The sequence below is a fragment of the Scyliorhinus torazame genome, chromosome 3 (assembly GCF_047496885.1).
Source record: "Scyliorhinus torazame isolate Kashiwa2021f chromosome 3, sScyTor2.1, whole genome shotgun sequence".
Taxonomy (NCBI): domain Eukaryota; kingdom Metazoa; phylum Chordata; class Chondrichthyes; order Carcharhiniformes; family Scyliorhinidae; genus Scyliorhinus; species Scyliorhinus torazame.
The window spans coordinates 81,367,959-81,387,248 of NC_092709.1; the positions used below are offsets into that span (position 1 = coordinate 81,367,959).

General features: G+C 44.1%; 2 protein-coding genes and 1 pseudogene across 4 annotated transcripts in view; 1 reads left to right on the forward strand and 2 right to left on the reverse strand.

The window, feature by feature from the left end:
- Positions 1 to 5,595, reverse strand: part of acox3 (acyl-CoA oxidase 3, pristanoyl) — a 267,755-nt gene extending 262,160 nt beyond the window's left edge. Inside the window, exon 1 of the mRNA XM_072495914.1 lies at positions 5,290 to 5,595. The gene's annotated coding sequence lies outside the window, so the exon portion shown is untranslated. The remainder of the gene's footprint in view (positions 1 to 5,289) is intronic.
- An 82-nt stretch (positions 5,596 to 5,677) lies between these two features.
- trmt44 (tRNA methyltransferase 44 homolog) overlaps positions 5,678 to 19,290 on the forward strand; it is a 280,538-nt gene continuing 266,925 nt past the window's right edge. For 2 of the 3 annotated variants that reach the window (XM_072495916.1, XM_072495917.1), the window contains exons 1-4: positions 5,678 to 6,040; positions 10,185 to 10,305; positions 12,262 to 12,481; positions 14,458 to 14,526. In XM_072495916.1, the coding sequence (XP_072352017.1) occupies positions 5,695 to 6,040; positions 10,185 to 10,305; positions 12,262 to 12,481; positions 14,458 to 14,526 (756 nt within the window). In that variant the 5' untranslated portion in view covers positions 5,678 to 5,694. The remainder of the gene's footprint in view (positions 6,041 to 10,184; positions 10,306 to 12,261; positions 12,482 to 14,457; positions 14,527 to 19,290) is intronic. The other variant, XM_072495918.1, reaches the window with a different exon arrangement.
- On the reverse strand, positions 8,135 to 8,350 carry LOC140409683 (U2 spliceosomal RNA; annotated as a pseudogene).

A 19,290-nucleotide genomic window follows, 5' to 3' on the forward strand; every position in this document is an offset into this window, starting at 1 on the left:
ATCCCTTAAATCTATTCCTTTCGCAATAACTGATAACATTCTATTAGCTTTCCTAATTACTTGTTGTACACTCCAATTCACTTCTCGCACCAAGGGGTGCTAAGGCAGACTTTCATCTGTTTCCACAGCTATTATTTCCCAGAACAGGTTCCAAGCCTGTTGCCAGGGGCAGAGGGTGCCACTCCAGATCAAGTGTGGCTGACCAGAAGTCTTATCGCTAGCAATTAGCGTGTTGAAAGGTTTGACCACATTATGAACACAATTTCCATGGCCATCACCTCGGGGTGGGTCTTGAAGCTTCTGGCCCAGAGGCCGGGACTCTACCCACTGTGCCACAAGAATTCCACTGTACCTGCATACTAGTCTTAAATGATTCATGCACTCGGACACTCATGTCAGCACTTCAGAACTCAGCAATCTCTTACCATTTAGATATGTTTATTTTTTATTCTTCCTGCCAAAATGGACACATCACATTTTCCCACATTGTACTCCATTTGCCAGATCTCTGCTCACTCACTTAACCTATCTTTTTGTAGCCTCGTTACAACTTACTTTCCTACCTATCTCTGTGACTTCAGCAAATGTGGCAATCAGCCCTCCATCCCATCATTAAAGTCACTTATATAAATTGTAAACAGTTGACATCCCAGCACTGATCCCCGTGTCACACCACTCGTTTACATATTGCCAACCTGAAAAAGATCCATTTGTGCGTACTCTATATTAGTTGATCATTATCACATTGACACTGCGCTGGTCAAGGAGACACAGCCTGAGTGAGTGAGACACAGTCAGAGTGAGAATTTGGTAATTTGGTGCAGTGAGGTAATTCGGTGAAGAGTGGGAGAAGGTACTTTTTCCCGACTGTTTTGTTCTCTCTCTTTCTTCGGGCCTAATTTTGGGAGCCGTTCAAGGAGGAGGAGCAGTCTCTGTGAGTATAAAAACCTAACGGTAACTTCCTGTTTTCCAGTTTTTTTCTTCCAAAAGTGACGTCAGAGGGAAGCTGTGATCTGATTGGTTGATAGCAAATCTGCCCCAAATTTTTTTAAAAATACAGCTAAACTCGTAAACTTAAATTAAACTAATTAATTAATTAGTGATGGCTGGTCAGGTGATGTGCTTGAGCTGCTTGATGTGGGAGCTGGCAGATCCCATTGCAAGCTGCAGCGACCACATCTGCAGTAAGTGTTGGCTGCTCGAAGAGCTCTGGCTCAGAGTTGATGAGCTGGAGTCTAAGCTTCAAACACTGAGGCACATCCGGGAGGGGGAGACTTACCTGGACACTGTTTCAGGAGGCAGTCACACCTGTCAGAGTAAGTAGTTTAAATCCTGCCAGTGGCCAGGGACAGCAGGGTGTGACTGCAAGTCAGGCAGGTAAAGGGAACCAGCAGTCAGGAACTCAGGAGCCTCAGCCCTTGACCCTGTCCAACAGGTATGAGGCACTTGCTCCGTGTGGATGGCGAACAGGGCTGCAGGAAGGATGAGTCAGCTGACCAAGGCACCATGGTTCAGCAGGCCATTCAAGGGGAGGGAGTAAATAGGCAAGTTGTAGTTGTAGGGGATTCTATTATCAGGGGGATAGATAGTATCCTTTGTGAGCAGGATAAAGAGTCCCGCATGGTATGTTGCCTGCCCGGTGCTAGGGTGCGGGACATCTCTGATCGGCTTGAGAGGATACTGGAGAGGGAGGGGGGAGGATACTGGAGAGGGAGGGGGAGGATCCAGTTGTTGTGGTCCATGTCAGTACCAACAACATAGGCAAGTCTAGAAAATAGGACCTGTTTAGAGATTATAAAGAGCTAGGATTCAAATTAAAAAACAGGTCCTCAAGGGTCATAATCTCCGGATTACTGCCCGAGCCACATGCAAATTGGCACAGGGAGACAAGAATAAGGGAAGTTAACACGTGGCTGAAAGAGTGGTGTGGGAAAGAGGGGTTCCTTTTCATGGGACACTGGCATCAGTTTTGGGACAGGGGATACCTATACCGTTGGGATGGTCTCCACCTGAACCGAGCTGGGACCAGTGTTCTGGCGAAAAGAGTAAATAGGGTGGTCAATAGGACTTTAAACTAGAGATTGGGGGGGGGAAGGGAAAGTCAGGGAACCAAGAGGTGAAGTAATCAGTGGGAAGCGCAGCTGCTTAGGAATACAAAAAAGCACGAAAAGACAGAACTCAGGAGAGGTTACGATAGTCCCCATCCCACAAAATATGACACAGTGTATGGAAAGGCTCAGTAAACCAAGGTCCACCACACTAAGAAAACAAAAAGGGACGGTCAATAGAGAATTAACGGTGCTATATTTAAATGCGCGCAGTGTACGGAACAAGGTAGATGAGCTTGTGGCCCAGATTGTGACTGGCAGGTATGATGTGGTAGGCATCACAGAGACGTGGTTGCAGGGGGTTCAGGACTGGCATTTAAACATCCAGGGATTCACAACCTATCGAAAAGACAGAGAGGTGGGCAGAGGGGGTGGGGTTGCCTTGTTAATTAGGAATGAAATTAAATCAATAGCACTAAACGACATTGGGTCAGATGATGTGGAGTCTGTGTGGGTAAAGTTGAGGAACCACAAAGGCAAAAAAAACCATAATGGGAGTTATGTACAGGCCTCCTAACAGTGGTCAGGACCAGGGGCACAAAATGCACCACAAAATAGAAAGTGCATGTCAGTGGGCTGGGTAAATAATGCTGCCAGTGGACCCAAGGAAAGGGAATTCATTGAATGTTTACAAGAGGGCTTTTTGGAACAGCTTGTGATGGAGCCCACAAGGGAACAGGCCATTCTGGACTTCGTGTTATGTAATGAGCCAGACTTGTTTAAAGATCTTAAAGTAAGGGAACACTTAGGAGGCAGTGATCATAATATGGTAGAATTCAATCTCCAATTTGAAAGAAAGGTAGAATCAGATGTAAAGGTGTTACAGTTAAATAAAGGTAACTACAGGGGCATGAGGGAGGAACTGACGAAAATCGACTGGGAGCAGAGCCTAGTGGGAAAGACAGTAGAACAGCAATGGCAGGAGTTTCTGGGAGTAATTGAGGACACAGTACAGAGGTTCATCCCAAAGAAAATAAAGGTTATCAGAGGGGGGATTAGGCAGCCATGGCTGACAAAGGAAGTTAGGGAATGCATCAAAGCAAAAGAGAAAGCCGACAATGTGGCAAAGAGTAGTGGGAAGTCAGAAGATTGGGAAGGCTACAAAAACAAACAGAGGATAACAAACAGAGAAATAAGGAAAGAGAGGAGCAATGATGAAGGTAGGCTAGCAATAGTAAAAGTTTCTTTAAATACATTAAAAACAAACGGGAGGCAAAAGTAGACATTGGGCCGCTCCAAAATGACGCTGGTAATCTAGTGATGGGAGACAAGGAAGTAGCTGAGGAACTAAATAAGTACTTTGTGTCAGTCGTCACAGTAGAAGACATGAGTAATATCCCAACAATTCAGGAGAGTCAGGGGGCAGAGTTGAATATGGTAGCGATCACAAAGGAGAAAGTGCTAGAGAAACTAAGAGGTCTAAAAATTGATAAATCTCCAGGCCCAGATGGGCTACATCCAAGAGTTCTAAAGGAGATAGCTGAAGAAATGGTGGAGGCGTTAGTTATGATCTTTCAAAAGTCACTGGAGTCAGGGAAAGTCCCAGAGGATTGGAAAATCGCTGTTGTAACTCCCCTGTTCAAGAAGGGAACAAGGAAAAAGATGGAGAATTATAGGCAATTAGCCTAATCTCGGTTGTTGGCAAGATTCTAGAATCCATTGTTAAGGATGAGATTTCTAAATTCTTGGAAGCGCAGGGTCGGATTAGGACAAGTCAGCATGGATTTAGTAAGGGGAGGTCGTGCCTGACAAACCTGTTAGAGTTCTTTGAAGAGGTAACAAATAGGTTAGACCAAGGAGAGCCAATGGATGTTATCTATCTCGACTTCCAAAAGGCCTTTGATAAGGTGCCTCATGGGAGACTGCTGAGTAAAATAAGGGCCCATGGTATTCGGGGCAAGGTACTAATATGGATTGACGATTGGCTGTCAGGCAGAAAGTTGGGATAAAAGGTTCTTTTTCAGAATGGCAACCGGTGACGAGTGGTGTCCCGCAGGGTTCAGTGTTGGGGCCACAGCTGTTCTCTTTATATATTAACGATCTAGATGACAGGACTGGGGGCATTCTGGCTAAGTTTGCTGATGATACAAAGATAAGTGGAGGGGCAGGTAGTATGGAGGAGGTGGGGAGGCTGCAGAAAGATTTAGACAGTTTAGGAGAGTGGTCCAAGAAATGGCTGATGAAATTCAACGTGGGCAAGTGCGAGGTCTTGCACTTTGGAAAAAAGAATAGAGGCATGGACTATTTTCTAAACGGTGACAAAATTCATAATGCTGAAGTGCAAAGGGACTTGGGAGTCCTAGTTCAGGATTCTCTAAAGGTAAACTTGCAGGTTGAGTCCGTAATTAAGAAAGCAAATGCAATGTTATCATTTATCTTAAGAGGCTTGGAATATAAAAGCAGGGATGTACTTCTGAAGCTTTATAAAGTATTAGTTAGGCCCCATTTAGAATACTGTGAGCAATTTTGGGTACCACACCTCAGGAAGGACATACTGGCACTGGAGCGGGTCCAGCGGAGATTCACACGGATGATCCCAGGAATGGTAGGCCTAACATACGATGAACGTCTGAGGATCCTGGGATTATATTCATTGGAGTTTAGGAGGTTGAGGGGAGATCTAATAGAAACTTACACGATAATGAATGGCTTAGATAGGGGGGACGTAGGGAAGTTGTTTCCATTAGCAGGGAAGACTTGGGGCACAGCCTTAGAATAAAAGGGAGTCACTTTAGAACAGAGATGAGGAGAAATTTCTTCAGCCAGAGAGTGGTGGGTCTGTGGAATTCATTGCCACAGAGGGCGGTGGAGGCCGGGACGTTGAGTGTCTTTAAGACAGAAGTTGATAAATTCTTGATTTCTCGAGGAATTAAGGGCTATGGAGAGAGAGCGGGTAAATGGAGTTGAAATCAGCCATGATTGAATGGTGGAGTGGACTCGGTGGGCCGAATGGCCTTACATCCACTCCTATGTCTTATGGTCTTATGACTGGGGGCTTGCTATCTGCAAATTGGCTGCTGCGTTTGTGCAAAAGCTACTAAAGTTAAAAATATCACTGGTTATAAAACATTTTGGGAAGTCCTGAGGTTAATAAATGTGTTATTTCAGCATAGGGCTTTCTTTCTTTATATTGTTGTTACACACATCTCTAAGTTTATAGATCTATAAACATCTTGGTCACCTTCATTCGAGACTGAAGATCCCAACTTTCCCGTGTTGTGTCTCAGTTATCTGCAATGTCTCTCCAGTTCCTCTCCCTCGATTTCTCAGTCACTGAATCCAGTCTGGCCAGTCCAGTTCGCTCTGATCTCCCTCCAGCCGAGAACCTGGAGCTTTCTCTGTGCGACTTAACTCTTTGCCAGATCTCTAAACAAAGTATTTCTCGCCTTTCCTCCAAAATCCAACCCCTCCTCCTCCCGCTGCCACTTCAGCCTGGCAGAGTGGACATACCCCGCCCCTTTCAACTGCCGACACACGCGCACTGATGGCGCGTGAGCGACCGAGCAGGAGGCGGAAGCGGGGAGGAGCAGGTGGCGGAAGCGGAAGCGGGGAGGAGCCGGTTTCCGTGGTGACCGCGCGGGCGGTGATGATGTCGGGGGCCGCCGCGGCGCTGGAGAAGCGGCTGGAGGCTGGCGCGGCCGAGGCCGGCTTCTGGGCCGCGCTCGACGTGTGGACGCTGAAGCCGCAGGTGGCGAACCGGCGGCTGAGCGGCTGCCGCCTGGAGGCCGAGAGGGAGGCGCACTGCTCCGCCGCCGGCCTGAGGCCGGTCTTGGCGGAGCTGCTGCCAGGCCTGAGGCGTGAGTCCGGCGGGGAGCTGGACGAGATTCTCCCCGCAGTGGTGGGGGAGCGGGCCAGCGGCAGGCTCAAGGTGATGTTACGGACCGTGATTCCCAAAACACAGGCGGAGAGTTGCAAGGAATTAGTTTTCCAAGGTAGTGTGAATCGGGGCTAAATGCAGCTGCTGATACCTCCCCCCCCCCCCCCCCCATGGGCGCATATTAGACACGAAAATCATTCCACTCCGGCTATACCAATTGATGGGTCAGATTTCCTGCTAATCGGATTGGGATATTCCTCAAAACACAATGGGCTTGACGCTCCCAAAATGTGGCTATGTCCCCACGCTGGCGTAAAAACGCTGACATTTCACGCCAAAGATTCCTGAAGAAAAGTTTGAGCTGAGTTCGGGCAGCACGGTAGCATAGTGGTTAGCACAATTGCTTCACAGCTCCAGGGTCCCAGGTTCGATTCCCGGCTTGGGTCGCTGTCTGTGCGGAGTCTGCACGTTCTCCCCGTGTGCGTGGTTTCCTCCGGGTGCTCCGGTTTCCTCCCACAGTCCAAAGATGTGCGGGTTAGGCGGATTGGACATGCTAAATTGCCCTTATTGTCCAAAATTGCCCTTAGTGTTGGGTGGGGTTACTGGGTTATGGGGATAGGGTGGAGGTGTGGGCTTAGGTAGGGTGCTCTTTCAAAGGAGCCGGTGCAGACTCGATAGGCCGAATGGCCTCCTTCTGCACTGTAAATTCTATGAAACCCAGGGTGATTCACTAAGCTTCAGCTGCGATTACTAGCCCCTGCACTATCGGTTTCGAGTCCGCGCATGCGCACAGCGGTGGCCTCCAGCGGCCCGCTGAGCGCCGTGGCAGATTCGGACTGCGGAGGCAGCTGCAAGGTGTAGGCTCCCCCCCCCCCCCCGGATCGGCCGCGGGCTCTAATATCTGACCCGCTCGATCTGTCCCCCAGTGCCCATAAGGCCCCCCCCCGCCTCCCACTAGGGTAGCCACAGACTGAGTCCGCAGCTGCCACACGAGGTTCCCGAACGGCAACAGGCGGTTAGAGCCACGCAGTCAGGAACTTGGCGGGTTGGGAGCAGAGGATCGCTGTGCGGGCCTCTGGCAATGGGCCCCCAGCTGCGCAGAGTGCTCCAAAGAACGCTGATTCTCGGATCCCGGAGAATCGCTGGACTGGCGCGGGCCAGATTTTGGGGCGAAAGTTGATTCTCCGCCCCGGCGCCAAACAGGATTTTGGCACGGGGCTGCGGAGAATCCAGACCAATGTGTTTAACCATAGAATCCCTACAGTGCGGAAGGCGGCCATTTGGTCCATTGAGTCTGCACTGACCCTCTGAAAGAGCACCCCCTCCCCCACCTGAAACCCCTGCAACCCCACCTAACCTGCCCATCTTTGGATTGTGGGAGGAAACTGGAGCACCCAGGCGAAACCCAAACAGACATGATGAGAAAGTGCAAACTCCACACAGACAGTCACCCAAGGCCGGAATTGTACCTGGGTCGCTGGTGCTGTGAGGCAGCAGTGCTCACCACTATGTCACCGTGCCGCTTGTTTGAACAACCAGGGCGCCAGGAAACATTTTCCTTCAAGTTTTATATAGAAAAAATATATCAACTCAGTCAACCACCATTCATTAATGCACTTTTGGCACAGCATGTTCAAGAAACTGCAATCTCAAAAACAAAGCCAATTTTTAACGCTGCTTATGACAAAAACGGATTCTGAGAAACAAAGTATAGCCTAGGTCTCGGTGTTCACTTCAAGAATATGTTAATAAAACGCCAGTAAAATGAAGCAAAAACAGAAAATAATGGACAATCTCAGCAGGTCTGAAAGCATCTCTGGAGAGAGAAGGGAGCTAATGTTTTGAGTCTGAATGACTGACAAAGCCAGTAAAATTATTTTGTTTCATACTGTCACTCCACCTGGTCTTAATTGAGCAGATTCTCTGAGCAAGCACGATTGCAGGGGTCCAACGATCCGGATGGACCAGTTTCATGTCTGAGGATGACGATTTGATGCATTGTTCTTCAAATAACAACTTGTGTGCAAAATTCCCATAATCTTGTCACCGAATCATAAAATTATACCCGTACCAGCCTCCCCGAACAGGTGCCGGAGTGTGGCGACTAGGGGTTTTTCACAGTAACTTCATTTGAAGCCGACTTGTGACAATAAGTGACTTTTTTATACAACACAAAAGGAGGCCTTGTGGCCAGTAATACCTGTGCTGTCTCTTTTACATTTTCTTTCTTTCTCAGAATTACAAAGTCAATGTGCAGAGTGGGCAGGGCAAGCCCTTAATCCATCTCCTTGCTTGCTCCAAAAATCAATTCAAATTGAATCCAATTGGTGGTCTCCACAAAAGAGTCATACTAGATCCAAGCTGACAAGGACAGGCATTGCACCTAATCTCGGGCTTGATCTTAGCCGAAAGGCTGAGAAGCAATATTTGCTGCCTCTTAGTTCCACAACACTGGTCCTTCACGACAGCTATACAAATTTTTCCCCTTTAGTATACATTTTGAATCTCTGCCATTATTTAAGGCATTACAGACCACCATCACGTTCTGTATTTTGTTTCCCCTCCTATTGCCTCTGGTTCTTATACAAATTATCTTAAATCTGTGTCCTCCAGTTACCAATGCCTTTGCCACTGGAAATAGTTTCATATTTACTCTCAAAATAATTCGGGGTAAGAAGTCTTACAACACCAGGTTAAAGTCCAACAGGTTTCAAATCACTAGCTTTCGGAGCACTACTCCTGGACCTGTGCCTGTAACTTTAATGCAACCTATACCTTTTACTCAAGCAGAAGCAACGACCAGTATCTTTGAATCAAGCAGGAAGAATCCGAAAGGCACCAGTGATGACTCTTTTATTGACTGGCATGGTGGCCAATGAATGGGCCCAGGAGGCAGGGCCGTGCCCGATAACAGGCAGTGATTGGATCTCTTCACACTGAAATGGTTTAGGAACCGGAGGATGTTTCAATTTCACTTTGGCAGCTAAGAGAGACAATCTCTTTTTCCCACTCTGTTTTTCTTCAGAAAGTTGGTGTTTTCTGAACTGGCGGAAAACCTGTACTAATCTGTTTACAGAAGAAACATCACAGGCTGTGCAGGAAATGTTCAAAATCCGATAATTCTCTCTAGAAAAGATTTGCAAGCAGAGACTAGAATCTTATCATCTAAGAACAGGCTGTTGTGAAACCAAAGGCGCTTCCTGGAAAAGTTGAGTGTAAGATATACTGCTGAACTGCAAAGAAGATCATTATGGGCTGTAGGCCAGAGAATTGAAACCACACTCCTACTGTGAAGAAGGTGCACTGAAGACCCCATCATCTGAAGCAAGAACTCTTGCAAAGAACAGCAGAGGAACAGTCCCTTCAGCCCCCAAAGCCTGCGCCGATCTTGATGTCTATCTAGCACATCTGGGGTCTGTATCCCTCTATTCCCATCCTACTAATGTATTTGTCAACATGCCTCTTAAACATCGCTATCGTACCTGCTTCCACCACCTCCCCCAGCAGCGAACTCCAGGCACTCACCATCCTGTGCGTAAAACAAAACTTGCCTCTCATATCTCCTCTGAACCTCGCACCTTGAACCTATGTCCCCTAGTAATTGACTATTCCACCCTGGGAAAAAGCTGACTATCCACTCTGTCCATGCCACTCATAATTTTGTAAACTTCTGTCAGGTCGCCCCTCAACCTCCATCGTTCCAGTGAAAACAATCCGGGTTTATCCAACCTGCTCATACTTAATAACCTCCAGACCAGGCAACGTCCTGGTAAACCTCTTCTGTACTCTCTCCAAAGCCTCCACATTCTTCTGGTAGTTTGCCGACCAGAATTGTACACAATATTCCAAATTCTGCCTAACTAAGGTTCTCTACAGTTGCAGCATGACATGACTTGCCAATTCTTATACGCGGTGCCCCGACCAATGAATGCAAACATGCTGTATGCCTTCTTGACTACGTTATCCACCTGCGTTGCCAGTTTGTGATCTGTGGGCCTCGACGCCCAGATCTCTCTGCCTGTCAATGCTCCTAAGGGTTCTGCTGTCATTTACTGTATACTTCACACCTGTATTAGACCTTCCAAAATGCATTACCTCACGCTTGACTTAGAATCATCCAGAATCAAAACATTAGTTCCGTTTTCTCTCCACAGATGCTCTCAGATCTGCTGAGGTTGTCCAATATTTTCTGTTCTTGTTTCAGATTCCAGCATTCGCAGTAATTAGCTTTTACATTAATGCTTCTACATCCTTTGCAGATTTCAAAAACAACACAGCAACATTTATACCAGTAGAAGGGCATATTGCAACAAGTTGCACATTCAAGAAGAGCAATATTTACAGTTTTAAACTTCGACAAATTGAAGGAGATGAGTTATGGTGAGTCTTCAACCAGACAGCAAATTCTGTGCTGCAGAAAAAACAGGATGGCTGTGAGTTGCGACTTTCTTAAAAAGAAAATTGGTAAGAGCCGGTGCAGACTCGATGGGCCAAATGGCCTTCTGCACTGTAAATTCTATGATTAATGACTGTCCACCAACTTTTCTTTAGTTTGAAAAGGTGCAATGTGTAGACATGCCCTTTCCGTCTGCAAAGGACAGGACCTTGTGAATGAGTTTCTAGTATGTGTACGTGAGCCACACTGCGAGCCCAACTGATGATCTTAAATAGGTTTTCAGTGTAATTCTTAGCACAATCAAGATTGTTTAGCAAATGTTGACCAATTGTGGAATCACATCTAATGTTGGACACTGTCTTCAGTTTTGCAAATGGGTTGGCTGGGAATGGTCAGTACTTTGCCTGTTGCGAATGGCCAAATGAACATGCTGTTTGATAATCATAGAATCCCTACAGTACAGAAGGAAGCTATTCTGCCCGTCGAGTCTGAACAACCCTCTGAAAGAGCATCCTACATAAGCCCTTCCCCCGCCCCATTCCTGTAACCCCATCCAACCTTTGGACACTAAGGTGTAATTTAGCATGGCCAATCCACCTAACCTGCACATATTTGGACTGTAGGAGGAAACCCACACGGACACGGGGAGAAAGTGTAAACTCCACACTCACCCAAGGTCGGAATTGAACCCAGGTCCCTGGCGCTGTGAGGCAGAAGTGCCAGCCACTGTGCCTCCATGCTGCCCCACAGATCCACCAGTCATTGGGATGCATGGCCTACATACCTGGCATCACACCTGCAATGAAATTCATGTACCACATTACTCGTTTGTGTGATAGACAGAATGTATTTTTGACTTGATGGCAGCATCCCGTTCGTGGTACATATTGCACCTTTTTGAACTGAACATAAACTAGGGGCAAAGCCATTCCCTGATTCATTCCCAATCAATGCCTTGACTAATCAGAGTCATCCTGCCTGATTTGAATTTGAAACAACAGCTTAACAATTAACTATTCCCTTCTGCATTCTCCATGACAGTGCATTCACCAATCAGTGTCCACTTGCCAACCAATTACCACTCCTCCTGCAGTATAAATTGCTGTTCCCTTTACTGTTGGTTTATCTCGTGAGCTTTCCTAATGAGTGCAAGACAAAGCTTCAATAGCATGTCTTTTTTTCAGTAATACCCAAATTTTGTACTAAATGACTATTAATATTGAAAGAAGGGAGAGATGGATATGTAGTGGTAATGTCACTGGACTAATAATCCACTGGCCTCGGCTTTGTGGACAAGTATTCAAATCCAACCATGGAAACTGGTGGAATTTAAATTAAATTAAAATTATGGAATTGAAAGTGGTAGAGTTCCATGAGGGTTCCCAAGTCCGATTTAGTGATTGGTATATTGTTTTCGGTTGTTTTGGTCGCTTCAACCTTAACCCGTTTGGTGCGTAATGGACGAGTCGTAATGTTCCAGTCTTGCCACTAGGTTTGCTTGTTGCGTCACTACCATTGTCCAAGTTAACTGGTTTCCTTTGTTCGGTGCCTCTTGTAGTGATAACAGTCTCGGAGCCTGATGAAGCTGTCCGGGAGGCCCTTGAATCGGGGTTAGCTGGGTGTTTTGGCCGACCTCACTCGCATTGCAGGCGGGTGTGGGGCTAGCTGAGGTTGAGCGTTCTTGGGGACAAGGGCCATTGAACCCGACACTGACATTTCAGCAATCTGTTATGACTCATCATGTCGTCCATTTCAGTTTCCAGAGTAAACTTTTCAAAGTCCCCTGCTAAACATTTGGTGAAAGATTGGCAGAAGCCATTGTTTTCTACGAAAATTATTTAGATAACCATCCGTTTGTAATAAACTAACTTTAATCTAGAAATTGCCATTTATTTACTAATATTTCTGTGATGTTTTATTGGTTTCTTTCTGTCTTAAAGGGTTATTTCTGTTTCCATATTGTGTCCTGAAGAATGGGTCGCAGATGGGATTTTGTATCCCAAAACAGCATGGCTTACAGATGTATTGCTTACAAAGATTGTGAAATGGTCTACCGAGAACAAGAAGAGTTATTTTAAGAGCACACTGTCTCTCATTTCTGTGGAAAAATATAGCAAATGTTACCAGCGTCTAAAAGCAAAATACAAAGAAATGGTCAAGGTACAATTCTGAGAAAAATAACTGAACATAACCAATTCTGTTTTCATTCAAATTCTGTCCTTTTTCCTTGCACACATTATAATATGTTCATCTAGAGATTACGAACAGTGTGCGCCAAGACCTCTGGCACCCTGTTAAGAGATGGTGTAAACAACAGTAATGCCTCATTCAGATTTGCAAATTTCCTTGTAGTCCAGCCAAAATTATGGATTTTTCTGTGGGTTATTGTGGATGTAACATTTTCCTGGATTGATACTAGGGTTATCTTCCCCCAAGTTTTTTTTACAAATGACTTAATAATGCAATATATATACCAATGCTTGGTTTCACGTGGCCTCTATTAGATGTGCAAAAATGGCACATAAGCAAGGACTGTAAATTCATTTCGAGCCACCACAGCCTTCAATTATGAACCCCCAGAAATCCTGGTTAATTGTGCCCTTTAAAAAGGAGCTAAAGAATACAATTGTAAAACATCTTAAGGGATCCAAGACAAGTCCCTGACTTGAACCCAGATGGGCCTTGTTTCTACTGGTTGGTAAGCCCCCACCTGTTGGATATACTGACCTGCTGGGGAATTCACAGATTGGAATCAAGAAATCTTTTAATCGTAGAGACTCTTCCTGGTTCACAGCTCATCTGATGCAGATGAAAGTATTTAGGGCAGATGGATGTTTACCATCAGCACAGCCCTGTGGAAATGGAAGAGATGGTCAGGATTTAGCCTAATTTCTAACCTTTCCGCTTTGTGAGCCACAAGGGTTGCAGATTTGAGTGAAGCAGGGATGATTTTTTTTAAGCTATCACTATCCTTATGACTGTCAGTTTTGCTAACCAAATTACCACCATTCATAACCTTGCTATGCCTTAAAGAGCTTCATAGTTGATTGAAGCAAAGTCATGGTTGCAATTTATTAAGAGTGTAGCATGACATTTTATATTAAAATCCCAGCATGATTGTTTTGAAATGTTTTTCAATCTTTATTGTAATCCTTAAAATCACAGAACTTACTTGGACCTAAAGTATTTTGAAGTTTCTGCATGATTTCCACGTAGATATCTGGGAGATCCAGATGGAGTAAAACGAAATAGCACAAACTGCCTGTCTTAATGTTTACTTTCCTCCTGTAGGTTCTGATCATTTAAAACATTTCCATGTAATTTGGTAGAAATAAACTTCGATAAATTTAAGGGGTGAATATCACAAAGCAGTGATTTTAGTTTTATGATCTATACCCACTGTATATTCTCCACTGTATATTCTGTACCGGGCGGCACGGTAGCACAGTGGTTAGCACTGTTGCTTCACAGCGCCAGTGTCCCAGGTTCGATTCCCGGCTTGGGTCAGTGTTTGTGCAGAGTCTGCACGTTCTCCTTATGTCTGTGGTTTCCTCTGGGTGTTCCGGTTTCCTCCCACAAGTCCCGAAAGACATGCTGTTGGGTAAATTGGACATTCTGAATTCTCCCTCTGTGTACCCGAACAGGTGACTAGGGGCTTTTCACAGCAACTTCATTGCAGTGTTAATGTAAGCCTACTTGTGATAATAAAGATTATTATTATTAACATTTTGAACTTGTCAATGTTGTGCCCATAACTATTTTATGCTAGATTATCTGCAGTGTTTTACATAGATTGAAAAGGCAATTCACCCAAAGAAGTGCATGCCCACAAATCTAGCCATGCCCCCAAATCAGATGGAGGGTGTCTGCCCATTGAGGCCTTTCATCATGTTGCATAAAAAGTCAAGTGCACAGGCACCTCCTACTTCATGAATGCAGTGTTAATCCTCTGTACCCACAATGACCAGAACTTCATTGAAGCCTAACCCAGATTACTTTCATTTTGCAAATTGGGTCCCTAGAGGAAACTCCATGCCCCTGTCCGTCAAACAATTAAAAGCTGCTTTGCAATGTCATTGACTTATGCCCATTTCTCCCCTTCCTTAATATATTTTTTGTGATTCAATTTTAATTAGATTTGGCCTGAAGTTACGAATCCTGAAAAATTTGTATATGAAGATGTCGCCATTGCAACATACCTACTGGTAACTTGTTTGGATTTCATAAACTTTGATACGCTGGCTTAGTTGTGGTTTTTGGTTTACGTATTTATGCAATTTTTTTTTATTCGTTCATGTGCGTGTTGCTGCTGGCTGGGCCAGAATTATTGCCCTCAAGGCATTTAAGAGTCAACCATATTTTTGTGGGTCTGGAGTCACATGTAGGCCAGACCAGGTAAGGATGACAGATTTCCTTCCCTAAAGGACATTAGTGAACCAGATGGGTTTTATGACAATCGACAGTGGTTTCAAGGTTGCCTTTTAGACTTTTAATTCCAGATTTATTTTTACTGAATGCAAATTTCACCATCTGCCATGGCGAGATTCGAACCCGGGTTCCCAGAGCAAGCCTCTCTGTCTCTGGATTACTGGATGAGTGACAATACCACTATGCCACTGCCTCCCCTTATGCAATTATTTGTAGTGTGATCCAGGGAAATAATAATCATTGAATCAACCAGGAACACTTCAATAAATCTCTATCTTCAACTTACTGGCAGACTTCAGATGAAAACAACATGTATTCATGAGGAAATTCTCAGATAATTTTAGAGGGGGGCAAATTTCTAGATTTGGCCCTGCTGTTAATTTCTTGTGCACTTTACCCATCGATTTATTTAATCCCTGAAAGAAGTGAATGAGCGCATGCACAATTGTCAAACAGGTAAAGTCAGAGTTCGGGTCAGAATTTACCTACCAATCAATCTGCACACTCTTCTCATACTGTATAAATCTGTTGATTCCCCATGCATTATATTCTTGTGAATGTCCTGATGTATGCAAGACGGAAAGCTTTGACAAAAATGTATTTTTTTCAGCAAAACTGAAAATAAAATTATGTAGATTTTCCTCAAATCTTCTCATGCAGCACCAAGATATTTATTTCTAGAGGACTTCCCACAGAGGATCTTTCTATGGGCTGCCTAGCACAGAAACCTTTGTTCTGAGTGTTGAATCATTTATATCTGTTTATTGAATTTTCAGTGATCTTCTGATCAGACATTTACGTCACACTTTCTAGGAAGGAGGTTATTTGTGTTTCAGCTATATTTGATAATAAGCTATTCCACATAACCACTGCCATGGCTATTTCATATGGCCAATACTTCACTGATGTGAAGACATTTTCTGATCTTTAGGTTTGCTTCATTTTGTAATCTTGTTCTCCAGTTTTTTTCACAGTAGTTTATACTACATTGCCCATACGTTTCAACATTTTACCATGAGCATCTGGCATAAACAATAGCTTTTGGTCAAGTGTGAAAAGTAGTCGATAATTTGCAGTGTATCAATCACATTCTTGCTATTTACCATTTCTCGAACCATGTCCAAATATTGCAACAGACACTACATATGTATGAGCAGAATCTTACTCGAAGCTTTCACCTCTGTTCCAGAACATAACTCTACTAGCTCCAATATATATAAAACTGCTATGAGCATGAAATTTAGTAACAAGCAATATCTGATTTAAACATTCTTCAAAGTTTTTTTTACAGTTTCACCCTCGGAGCCTAAGAGCAGGAAAGTAAGGCATTTAGTTTCACTAGTCGGTTCCGTCAGTCACTGAGATCATGGCCAATCTGCAACCTAACTTCATATAGCCGCCTTTGCTCTATATCCCCTAATACCTTTGGATATTCTCAGAAATAAAATATACAGTTGACCTGGCATCAGTTGCCACTTTCAGAAGAGAGCTCCATACTTCTGCCTTTGTGTAAAGTATTCCCTAATTTCACTCCTGAAAGTCTGGCTACAATTTTTAGATTTCTCAATCAGCAGAAATAGTTTATTTTGTTTCCCTCAGTATCTTGAAAACCTTGATCAATTCACTTCCTTAACCTTCTACGTTTCAGGCACTGCAAACCTAGTTGTTGTGTAATCTCATAAATTAACCTTATCTAAGGAGCATAGATTTACAATGATCGGTAGGATTAGAGGGAAGATGAGATCACTTTTTCACTCGGGTGGTTATAGGAGTCCAGAATTCACTGCCTGAAAAGTAACTAGAGGTAGAAACCCTCAACTCATTTAAACAGTGTCTGGGTATGCCCCCGAAATGCTGTAGCCTGACGTGCGACGGACCAAAGTGGGATTAGGCTGGGTGGCTCGTTTTTCAGCCAGCGCAAAGACAATGGGCTAAGTGGCCTCTTTCTGTGCCATAAATCTGTGCTTCTTTGTTGCAGAGAGAAGTCAAAGAGAAATAAAAGTAGAAATTGCAGAGTTCCTGGCCACAGTCTTTCAATCCTCTAGGTACGGGGTGGTTCAGCAGACTGGAGAATTGTAGATTTTACTCCCTTGTTCAAAAAGGGATGGAACAATAACCCTACTGAAAATTAAGTTGTGGTGGATGGTTCTTTGGACCAGAGGAAAGAATGCAGTGCCGAAGGGTCGGTACTAGGACCACTGCTTGGGCGTACAGTGCACAATTTCAAAATTTGCAGAAGACACAAAATGTGGTCGCGTTATCGATGGGGAGAATAGTGATTGAGCTCGAGTGTGAGTACGTAAGTATTATGTTTTATACTGCCTGCTGGTCTCCATGTGATCTGTAGTGACACCAGCGGAGTATTTGCACGGGTTTTCAGCTCACCATCTTACCCTGTAGAAGCAACATCTCTTAATAAACCAGCAGGCAGTATAAAACATAACACTTACGTACTCACACTCGAGCTCAATGACTTTGAGCCGGAAAGATTTGAGACACGGAGGTCTATTGAAGATGTGTTTGCTCGGCCCAGCCTTGCTGTCCACACAGCCTCATTCTGCAGTTCAGGCACAGCCTGCCACTGTGATGACATCGCTTTAGGTTCTTTTGCCCGATGCTCACACTCCCTTACCATGGGTGTCTGATTTTTGAACTAGTTGACCAATTGCTAAAAATACTAAACTCAAGTATCGTATATACAAACATACAGATCCGTAATTTGTATATAGTTGTTTTAATAACCCCTGTGTTCTGCTGCTACGCCATGTATTGATTTAGATATGTTGTGACTTTTTTAATTCTTCCTCCCGTACTGTCAACTCTGCTTTGCAGCAATGATGCTGCCTGTTTTCTGCGCTGCTTTTAAATGTTCACTTCCGTTGTGCTTTGCTGAACTGCCATAATCTCGTCATGACTGAAAAGGAAAAAATAATTTGGCTTATTCATAAACCTGTTTGCAGTATGGAATGTAAGTTACATGAGCTGCATCCATTAAATTATATGCATGCTGGACTTCTTTGTATTTTAAAGAAATCGGTTTCACTGTATAAATATGCCTTTACTCTAACAGCAATAATTTAGAGGAATGCAAGCTTTCCAACACCTGCAGTTATATTGTACTTGTGTCATCAAATGGCCATTTCCTGCGCATACCTTTTTTGTGAAAAGCCATGCAATTTATGGCAGGTTATTATAGCCTAACTCATCCAAGGGATAACTTGTATGATCAGATCGCTCTCATTTTACGTGTTGCTTGATTTTAATTTTTTTTGGTGTTAGTGAAAAGTAAAATCAGGTGGTGTATAAAATAGATGGCCAATCTGATAGTGTCAATTTACTATGGCGCAAGTTTGATTAAAATAACTTGTTATAAGGGCGACATGGTGGCGCAGTGGTTATCAATGCTGCCTCACAGCGCCAAGGACGTGGGTTCGATCCCTGCCCCGGGTCGCTGTCCATGTGGAGTTTGCATATTCTCCCCGTGTCTGTGTGGGTCTCACCCCCACAACCAAAAGATGTGCAGGGTAGATAGATTGGCCATGCTAAATTGCCCCTTAATTGGAAAAAAACAATTGGGTACTCCAAATTTATTTATTTGTTTTAACTACTTTCTATAATGGTTCAATGTTACAACACAACATTTAAAATAAGCAATAATATAATTCCATTCGGCAGAAGAATGCATTTTGAAAGCATTTTCATAATAATGTGTGCAAATGTGAGGGAATGATCTTCTAGTTGTACAGAGTCTTGGCCAGGCCCCATCTGGTATACTGTGCTCGGTTTTGGACACCACTACTCAGGAAAGATGTTATGATCCCAACTGATGTTATAAATGGATGGGAAGATTCTAGAATGGAACCCTGGCTCAAAAGACCTGTAACTTTTATTTTTATCAAACGTGAAGAAACAGAGTTACAGGACAGCTAATTAGGCTAAACCTACTTAATTTGTGAATCATGAAAAAATTGGATTATAATGCAATATTCCTTTACTCTTTCCCCCCCCCCCCCCCCCCACGGCGCCGAGGTCCCAGGTTCGATCCCGGCTCAGGGTCACTGTCCGTGTGGAGTTTGCACATTCTCCCCGTGTTTGCGTGGGTTTCGCCCCCGCAACCCAAAGATGTGCAAGGTAGGTGGATTGAACATGCTAAATTGCCTCTTAATTGGAAAAAATGAATTGGGTACTCTAAATTTATTTTAAAAAAGAATACCCCCCCAGATGATTGTCACTGAGTTTCCAATTTCCACTCCCAAAACACACTTTCAAATCTATTCTCATAAAAAGGGTTTCAATTCGTAGGCTGCATTGCATAATCAACTCCACGTTTTCCAAAGGACTCTTTTGAACAAAGCATCCGCTTCACTTCTACTAGTGAATCTACTCCAGGTTTTACACCAGCCCTTTTCAGGTTTTCTCTGTCTTGTCTGCTTTTATGAACCTTGAGATCCAGTCACCAATTCTTATATTTCAATTCAGGTTCCACATGCTTTAGTAAAATCTCATAAACCTCAAAATCACTTCATGTGTCTTTCTGGAAT